At 48.2% G+C, this 9,513-nt stretch overlaps 1 protein-coding gene across 2 annotated transcripts in view; it reads right to left on the minus strand.

Annotated features, from left to right (window-relative positions):
- Positions 1–9,513, minus strand: part of cnksr3 (cnksr family member 3) — a 41,574-nt gene that overhangs the window by 22,186 nt on the left and 9,875 nt on the right. For both annotated transcript variants that reach the window (XM_060052023.1, XM_060052022.1), the window contains exons 2-4: positions 7,207–7,370; positions 2,851–3,053; positions 2,041–2,129 (exon numbers count right to left, since the gene is read on the minus strand). In XM_060052023.1, the coding sequence (XP_059908006.1) occupies positions 2,041–2,129; positions 2,851–3,053; positions 7,207–7,370 (456 nt within the window). The remainder of the gene's footprint in view (positions 1–2,040; positions 2,130–2,850; positions 3,054–7,206; positions 7,371–9,513) is intronic.

Raw genomic sequence — 9,513 nt, forward strand, 5'->3', positions numbered from 1 at the left:
TGACAAACTTTGGCACCATTTCTTCTCCTCTTTCTTATTAGTGCTACCAGCGCGCTTTGCAAATTGTTTAAACACAGCATTGGCTGAGGGAACGAGAGAGAGAAGAGAGAGAGAAGAGAGAGAGGCTGAGGGGGCGAGCAAGCTTCCTTGGGTGCGCGGCTTTCTCGCGTCATGTGTTTGACCCCAGAACCCAGCCTGGATCATATGACTCCCTGGGCAGCCCGGCCAGCCTTTGATCTGCGCGCGGGACAGGAGGAAGCCCAGCCAAGCGATGAAGTGGTGGGGAGAGCGGAGAGCACAGGAGGTGGACGGCCTGTCTCTTAAAATAGAGGAAACAAGAGCCAACAGTGTGGACAGGGCCAACAGACTGCATGGTTGATGGGGTATCCGGATACACACGGTTGTTGTTGCTGTGATACCAGGGCTTGGGCCTGTACCCTGCTTTGTTTTTCCATCGGTTTTGTTTTTTGGAATTTGCCTGAAAAGCCAATTCATGACCATTGGGAACCATATATGCGTGTACAATGTGTAATTCAAGACTACACATGTTGAATGATGTATTTGGATGAACAGCAGGGCACAATGGCATACGAGAGCAGTAATATGAGCGGTTCATGTAATACGATCAATGAGTTTATGGTTTGTACTTGGTAATGAGGTTCAACCTAGGGCTGAAACAGCATCTTTGGACATGGTCACTTCTTCATTTGTGTCGGTATAATTTCTACAAATGTTTTATAATGCAGTCTCTACTTTCTTTGCTTGGAAATGCAGTGGATGGAGAGGACTGCTCTTCTAAGAAGATGAAGGTCCTGCCAGTTTCCCACCATTCATAGATTTCATTCAATGTTTTGCTAACTTTGCATGAAATCAGATATTCAATACAATAAATGTAGCGCTTATTAGAATAACAGTGGTGTGTGGGGTGTCAATGCTCTGTTAACCTGTTTAAAAAGTACAAAAACAGAAGACACCATCACTCCCCCCACACACACCCACCCCCAACACCTGCACCCTCTACAGCGGGGGCAATAAATTGAACCCTGACCACACATGATAGCTGCTTCAGCACATACAAGGATTATTCTGCACTCCACCCCCACCTCCTCTACCCACAATGTGCCCCTTAACTTCAACCTACAGCGTGGGAACTACCAACCCCCACCCCCCCCCCCCCCCCCCCCCCAACCCATGAACTACCGGAGCTGAGGACCCCAAGACTAAATCACCACAGGCGTTAAAATCCCAGACACCGGCAAGGTAATGTGCACTCTGGGAAAGGAATTCAGGTTTTGATGTAATCACCCTCCTTAACATCAGACCTGTGGTTTTTTTCCCCCCCCCTTCTTTCTGACAGCCACTTACGCCGGTTTTATTAAATGGTGACTGTTGAGCCACGTCTGCAAGAGGGGCCCCGTTTAAACACACTTCAAGGAGAACCCAATCTGAGATCATCTCACCCAAGGTTCACCTGAGCCGTTGTTTACACCAGGACTGTTTTGAACGCCAGAGCCATAACATAAGTCCCTAACAAAGACTCTGGTTAGAGGGAATCACCGCGCATACAATATGCTGTACAATCATTTGAGATCGGTTTTTCCAAGGCCGACACAATATCCGCCGGAGGGTTTTACCCTGCTGGCTGACCTCCAAGGCCGACACAATATCCGCCGGAGGGTTTTACCCTGCTGGCTGACCCCCTAGAGACCGGAGCACAGGAAATGACTGCAGACAGGCAGGTCTCCCTCTGCGCGTAGCTCGGAGGAGCAACGCGAGGCGCGCGTAGCCAAGAGGAGCAGCATGTGGAAAGCTGGCAGGCACAGCTAACAGGGCGCCACTTGTTTTATGAATCAGTCAACGCAAACCCTGCAATTATCATTAAACACGCCATGATCTTCACAGGTTTCTTCTGTAGCGCGCAAAAATATAGAACGCATTTAAAATATAAATCAAACACAAGAGGAAACTAAATTCATGTGTTTGTGTGTGTGTGTTCACAGTAGTACACCACGGGTGCTGGCGGGCTAACTAGCGTGCAGACCTGTTGAACTGTAGTGGTGAGGTCCAGGCACAGCTGAATGATCTTGTTCTTGGTGGATGTGAAGTCACTGATCCCAGTCAGGGGGGTCCTGCAGCGAGACGAGGACAGACCGATTGGGAGGTCATTAGTAACCGATCAGGTCGATGCAACACAGGGAATGGTTAAAGGAAATGGAGGATTTTCTGGGTCTGTACAAATCTGACTGAAGATAATTGTCACGCTGAATGAAGAAATATGGGTCTTTAAAACATTTAAGATAAATCAAAATAATCTGAGAAAAGGTTGTGATACAAAAAGTCACTTTGAGGATGAGATAATTTCTAAAATGTTGATGCATTGCAGTTCCTGTGATTCTCTCTAGTGAGGAATACATTAGTGACATATTCTACTGGAATTAAATACTTAACTAAAAACTACTTCCATCAATCAGACAAAACTCTGGATAAATAATATTCTCAAACCCACTAAATCCATAAAAACTCTGTAAACAGTGTTTAGACACTGTAATCTATCCCTGAAGCTGAACTTTAGCATACATCATGACATCACCAAGATAGCTCCAGCCAAATCAACCCAAAAAATAAAGTTAAATCCATGCACCGCTAGACTAATAATACAGTAAGCCTATGACAATATGACCTCACCAGACACACAATTGTAACCTAGATAGTCAAAGCTTGCTTGGTGGTTCCCTTTGCTGGTGGCATTCATAATGCAATGTTCACTAAGCGACACGCCCATGAAACGAATTGTCAGTGAAATTGACAGAGACCAAGACTCGGGGCGGGGGGAACGGGACGTGGGCCTACCTGTCGAGCCACGCCAGGAGGCTCTTGGCCGCCCCGATGAGCTCCACCACGCAGGTGAGGAAGTCGTTGGGGGGCTTGCGGGAGACGCTGCCCTCGTAGGCCACGCTCTTCCTGCGCTCCGAGGTGGACATGTGCAGGCTGTTGGTGGCCGCCCTCATCCGCACCACCAGGGTCTTCAGGTTGTCCGTCTCCACCCCGTAGTTCTGCAAAACCATTAAAACACCACCAGCAAGTTTAGAGAGAGAGCGAGAGACACGGTATCGCTCTTGGACTTGTGCCAATCCTCCCTACGGCCTGCGCTCGTCTCCGTCGCCGTTGACAGACGAGAGCACACTTTTGATTGCACTAAATCATGATCGTCGAGGGCGATGTGTCACTGTGCTCACCTCCCAGCAGGTAACCGCAATAAAGATAATGATACCAATAACACTACAAGAGGATCCTTGTCTGCAAGGAACCCTCCAGTCTCGTCTCACGCCGGTGAAAACACGCCGTCGCACGCAGTGAAACAATGAACTTTATAATGAAATGCAAACATGTTGTGAGAGAGGGGGGATTGAGTACAAACACCCCCCCCCCCCCCCCTCTCCTCTACGTTTGTTTGAACCCTGTGGAGGTCAGACCCAGGGGATGTACCCGTGGAGTCACCCGAGTCCCTGCATGTGGGCCAGAGGTTGCATTCTTGTCCGTCGCCGGCTTCCTGCCGGCGCATTCCTGTAGTCTACAGGTTATAAACCCGGTCCACTTCACTCGCTGCGTCGTCAAGCGTTACGACGGTCCGGGTCAGCCGTCCAGGGAGCTACAGCAGGGCCCTTGTAGCGACGGATGGTGTTCCAGGGGCAATAAAGTGTGTCGAGGGTGGTTTTTTAATGAGGTCAGCGCAGGGCAACCTCTCCTGGCAGGTTTGTGACACCAAACTAATCTCAGAAACTTAATTGATAGCTGAATTGAGGTGCATGTCATTTAGAAGACACTACATGGCCTGGGATGGGCTTTTGGACGGGGATTTATTCAATTATTGTTTGGTTTTGTTTTGCTCTTGGCCACTAACTTTTAAAGCTTTAGATGACTTCTCTTCTACCTGCTCAGTGCTTTAAGGAAGCACACTGTTCCTTTATCATGTAAAAATGCACAAAGCCTGCACGTTCATGGTACGTGACGCCTACAATAAGTCAGCAATTGTGGCTGAGTCACATGCACCCTCAAACTAATTACTATGAACAACATCTCGACTTTCGACCGCAATGAAACTACAGCAGTATAAAAAGTCACACTCTGTATAGGTTTCACATTGAACATGCCAAACAGTTTGGCTCTAGGTTTGCTTCAATAATTAAAAACAAGTCTTTGCGCAAACATAAAAAAACGAGCCTTGGGTAGATACAGGTCAGATCTTTTGTTTCGACCGTTGTCAGGCGGTTGAAAGGCAACCAGCAAGAAAAATCCTGGCCCTTGAGCCCGGGCACGAGTGAGCAGTGTGAGAGAGTTATAACATCAAACGTCTCTGCTACCTTAGTCATTAGTAGGCTAAATCACACAGCAAACCAGCTTGGACCGGTCCACAGATGTCCTGTGAGCTTATGTGTCCCCCAGACGGCCAGCCATTGAGCTTGAAAACCAAGCCTGTGCAGAAAAGCCCCTGAGTTTGTGATCAAATTCAGTTCAAGTCAACGCTCTCTCCAGCCAAAGTGCTGTTCTTTCAGTGGCCTTTTGTGGGGGGGGGGGGGGGGGGGGGTTCAACTGATCTGAAACCATGGTGCATTGCAAGAGGCTGTGTAACATGTAGGGTCACACTCTCTCTCTGGGCCTTGTCAAAAGGATTATATGCAAGTTTCCGGAGCAGAGGATTGAGGCGATGGTATCACACCACAGTGTTCATTACACTACTGGAGTGTCATGTATTTGCCTTCACTTTAAGAATAGTCAGGGAATCATCTGGAAACGCATTTTGCGTGTTATAGATATCCGCTACATTCTATAACTAAAAAGACGTGTCCTCGTCACCGCAAAACTCACTAGTTGGTCAAATGATATACGTATTGTAAATGCAATGACTTTGGGAGACAACTGAGGTGGGATTTATTTTGTATCCGTACAAAGCAGCCCACTCGAAACCAACGCCAAAAGGAGTTGGGTTTCTGGACGCGCTCTGCAAAAGACATCATGGCACAGAGAGTTCCGTCCGGATTAATCAACATATTCATCTCCTTTTCCCCTGACAGCCGTTGGCCCGCCAGTAAATGGCTAGGGAAAATAGCAGATTCCTGAATGTCTATTGAACCACATATATCAAACTACGATTAAGTTTTAATGCTGCAATCCTCATTACAGTAATAAAGCCCTGTAATAAAGTCATTGAAGATCACTAAACTGTAACCTGTGGGTATACCCTTAGTATGACACTGGCACAGAAATGTCAGCCGGAGAATACATTTAACCCCCAGCCGATGGAGAGTAAACAGCTAGCAGCAGTAACGGCTGCTAAAGTTGATCAACAAGAGCGATTTGACCCTCGAGCTAAAACCGAGTGGGGCAGGAAGCCCGGGGTAGGGTGAACAAGGGGGTCGGCTGTTCGTGGGAATTGTTTCCTGTCAGCGACAGGCTGACCTGTTCTCAGTAGAAGCTAACTGAATGGAAGGTGGTGGGGGGGGGGTCAATTCGTCCCAGTGGGGAGGTTGAGGCCTCCCTGCTAATCACATGTAGGAACTCATTTATCCATGGTGCATCAGCAAGAACATGTAAATGCAGTGCATCTAAAGCTTGTGAATGCAGTGCATAAAAAAAGAAATTGCCCTGGCTCCACCAACTGGTTCTGAGGGGCAAGCGGGAGTCTGGGCCCGATTACCGTGACCGTTCAAAACCAGGGGTATGAACCCCGGGGATGTACACTGAGGTACATTTGCATTAAAACACAACCCCTGCTGCCTGCGCCTCAAGTGCTTCCACGTGTCCGGCCCGGGACGTATTTCAGAAAAGAAACACATTCTCAGCTTGCGAAGAGACGCTTGGTGCGTCCTCAGGGCATTCCGGCGTCACCTTGTTGTGTTGGTTTCGCCAAGAAAAGTGAGATAAAAAAGGCCTGAAGGAACTGTAGTAGTAGTAGTAGTAGTAGTAGAACAGTAGAACCAGTTCAATGGAAAAAAGAAGGGATTAGACTCGTGATAAAACCAGTTGAAGAGGTAGTAGAGCAGTGAGGATAATGCTGACTCATCAGCGTTCCATCCAACAACCAGACAGAAGCAGGAGACTTATCCGCAGACATAAGGTTCTGGGTCCAACGCCACGAGGACGACGAGGGGCTTATAAACCCACGAGAGGGGCCCGCCGCTGAACAAGAATCAGATGCGGAGCGGCGAGATAGGAGCCGGCGCGGTTCTGGAGCATGTGGCCCCCTTCCCACAGGGCTCCTAGCAGAGCCCCGCTGTGGTGGCGGGCCGCGGAGCGCGCCGCTGGCGTCGGGTCCTCCACTGGAGGGATCCACCAGCGGTTGATCTTATCAAAAGGCAAGGAAGACCACCACCACCCACATCTTCAAAAGATGACCGGCCTGACCTGCGCCTTGGAGATAAACAATGACGGTATGGAAGTCCGAACTGTTATCTAGGGTGGGATGGCATTCAGCGGATGGGGTTTTTATCCCTGAGAAAAAAAGCAAACCTCAAACAAAACCCTAAATCCAAAGCATTCCCGTTTTCAAGCTTTTTCTGAAGGGAACATGTGGACCTCACCCCAGGAATGCTGACAATGATGAAAAACGAATTTATAGGAACTACATTCTGGAGGATTTTATGGGCCAGGATAGTGATAAAACTCCAAATGGATCCCATCTGGTGTGGAAACCTGGCTCTCTTTTGATTCACAACTTATTCTTTAAATACTCTTGTTTTCTTTCTGGTTTACTTGCCCTCAGTTCCCTTCTGGCAGAAGCCAGCAAAGCCAGGCAGTCCTTGTGACAACTCATCTGAGAGAACCTGATGATGGACAGCTGGTCAGCTCTCTGGGTCCCATTGAGGATATAGAGGGCCCTAAAGGGGAATGTTTGACAGAAACCAGCCAGGCGGCCAGGGCACGCGACCGGAGCTAACGGGATAGCTTTTGTTTTGTTCGAATTGGATGAAGCTGAATGGCAAACAGAATCCAGAGTTTGTGAAAGGAGTCCCAACAGAAGTCCAATTCCGAAAGGGAGTCGGAAAGTGAAACAATTTATACCAATTCACTCTCAAAAAAGCAGCTAATGCAGCTAATGCGTTACAACAACCAATCCAAAAAAGATCAGAGCCATCACTTTGTGTTGTGTTGTTCCTGGTCCCACAGACCCCCACCAGCTACCCTCCCAATGGGCAGAGGTCTACTGACCAGGGCGCACAGCAGGTCCACCGCCTCCAGCACCAGCTCCTGGTGGCCGATGCGGGCGACCCCCAGCTCCTCCAGGTCCTGGTGCGAGATCTTCAGCAGCTGCTCGCCGCTGATCTTCTCCCGCTCAAAGTTGTTCACGTACAGCTGCAAGCTGTCGTCCAGACCTGAACACACACACACACACACAGAGAGAACGTAGGCAAGGTCATTACAGGGAGGTCCAGGCTCCAAGCACACACAGTTGCATGATAAAACTCCCCATCCATAAAGATAACAGAAAAGATGGTTCAAAACTTCTTTTTTTTTGCAACCCTTTTCTTGTTGCTTTAGGACGAAAAATAATCTCGTCGAGTTTGCTGTTCGTTTAAGAGATAGCTCTTTCCCTGTCAAACTTGGGTCCATAAGTTGTCACAAGCAAAGATTAACTACCATACATGTCTTCTATCAGGTCTTTGTTTGTATGCATGCATGCATGTGTGTGTGTGTGCACAGTGCAGGCGGCAAACAGGTGGGACGGCTATCCCCCCTAGATAAACAGACGAGCAGTTAACAATGTTAGGTCAGTTAAAGAATAGACTTCCATTGTGTGTGTGTGTGTGTGTGTGTGTGTGTGTGTGTGTGTGTGTGTGTGTGTGTCCTTCTGCTGCTATTTGCAGGACCCACAATAAATGGGCTGAATTAACAGTGTGCCAACTGTCATGTCTCGTGACCACGCATGCAACAACTATTAGAGGGGGGGAACCAATTCAATCTCCCAGAGAAAGAAGGAATTGAGGAAGGGTTCAAGCGAACTAATAGTAACTATTATCAAATTATTTTCCTACTGTCGTTGGTGGTCACGCTATACACTTGTTAAAAGGAACACGCTCTCTCACTACCCATGTGATCCGTCTCTCCGTGGACCTTCATGTGATGTTGTGACAACAGAGGCTTGCCTTTGTGTGCACGTGTGTGTGTGTCTCTGTGTGTGTGTGTGTGGAGAGTGAAACGGCATCCTTCGAGCCATCAAAGAGGGCAAAGAGAAGAGGCAGCTGTGGCTGTGTAGGCCTGCCTTTGCTAAAGAGACTTGTCAGCTGCAAAACACACACACACACACACACACACACACACACACACACACACACACACACACACACACACACACACACACACACACACACACACACACACACACACACACACACACACACACACACACACACACACACACCCACCCACCCCTCTTTGGAGATTTGAAGTTCATTTAGGGGTTTGGAGGTCAAGTTAGTTTCCTCACTTAATCTGAAACATATGACAGAACTCCAAAAGTACATCTGCGCAATTACTTTTATTACTTTGTCCAGGATTATTATACAATGTTTTTCATGCATTATCTGTTCCAACTATTAACTGAAGAAACAACGGTACTCCCACACAGCAGCCTTTTTGTAGGAGAAAAGAAAAGTAGAAGACAGGTCAGAGAGTCGTCTGCAGGCTCAAATCAAACAAGAACAACCGATACTGACTCCTAAACCGCCTGGTCTCGCACCAGTCCAAGGCCGTTAGGCTCAGGAGATGATTCCTGTTCCTCGGAGTGACACTTCCCAGGCCAGACTTTCAGACACTTGGGAGCCCCGCTCTGACTTGGACAGCATTAAAAAGGTGAAAAGTGTGTGAAGAGAGAAGGCTTGGGTGGAATTCACCTTAAGAGTAAGGCAGTTGGAGTTTGTTTCAGGGCCTACAGAGAACAACCCAGACACTCTCATGACCAGAGCCAGACAGCTACTGTAGAGCAATCAGATGGAAACATAGAGGGGAATCCAGTGGCAGCAAGTGCTTCACCTTCCTGTGGCGTTAAGAGAAGCATTTCCTGTGGAATGTGGCCACGCGCCAAGCGCTACGTCTGTGCCCATGTAAGAAGGGGCTCGCAGGGAACTGAAAAGCCTAGGGTTTATGAAAACACTCCATGCCAAGTCTTCAGTGGTATTATTAAAGCTGTATTTAATCACAATTCTAATATTACATGTTAACATTCAGGCACTCACAAAGCTATGAGCATGGAAGCCCATTTATAAACATTGGTTGGATCTGCTTTTCCTTGACTTGCGCATTCCGGCGTAAATGTTAGTCCCCGACGCATCCCATCGTCTGCCTTGCATTTTCCAAACACCAAATGTCCTTCATGGGACTGATCAGCGATGGTATTTCAATTGGGGCCGTAGCCTGCGAGGATCAGGACGATGTGTGTGCAGGCATGTGCGTGTGTGCGGACTCGTCCCCTTATGGTGCTTATGATTGCAGAGAAAGGGGCTGACGGGCATGACTCTA

This window comes from Gadus macrocephalus, chromosome 5, assembly GCF_031168955.1.
Source record: "Gadus macrocephalus chromosome 5, ASM3116895v1".
Taxonomy (NCBI): domain Eukaryota; kingdom Metazoa; phylum Chordata; class Actinopteri; order Gadiformes; family Gadidae; genus Gadus; species Gadus macrocephalus.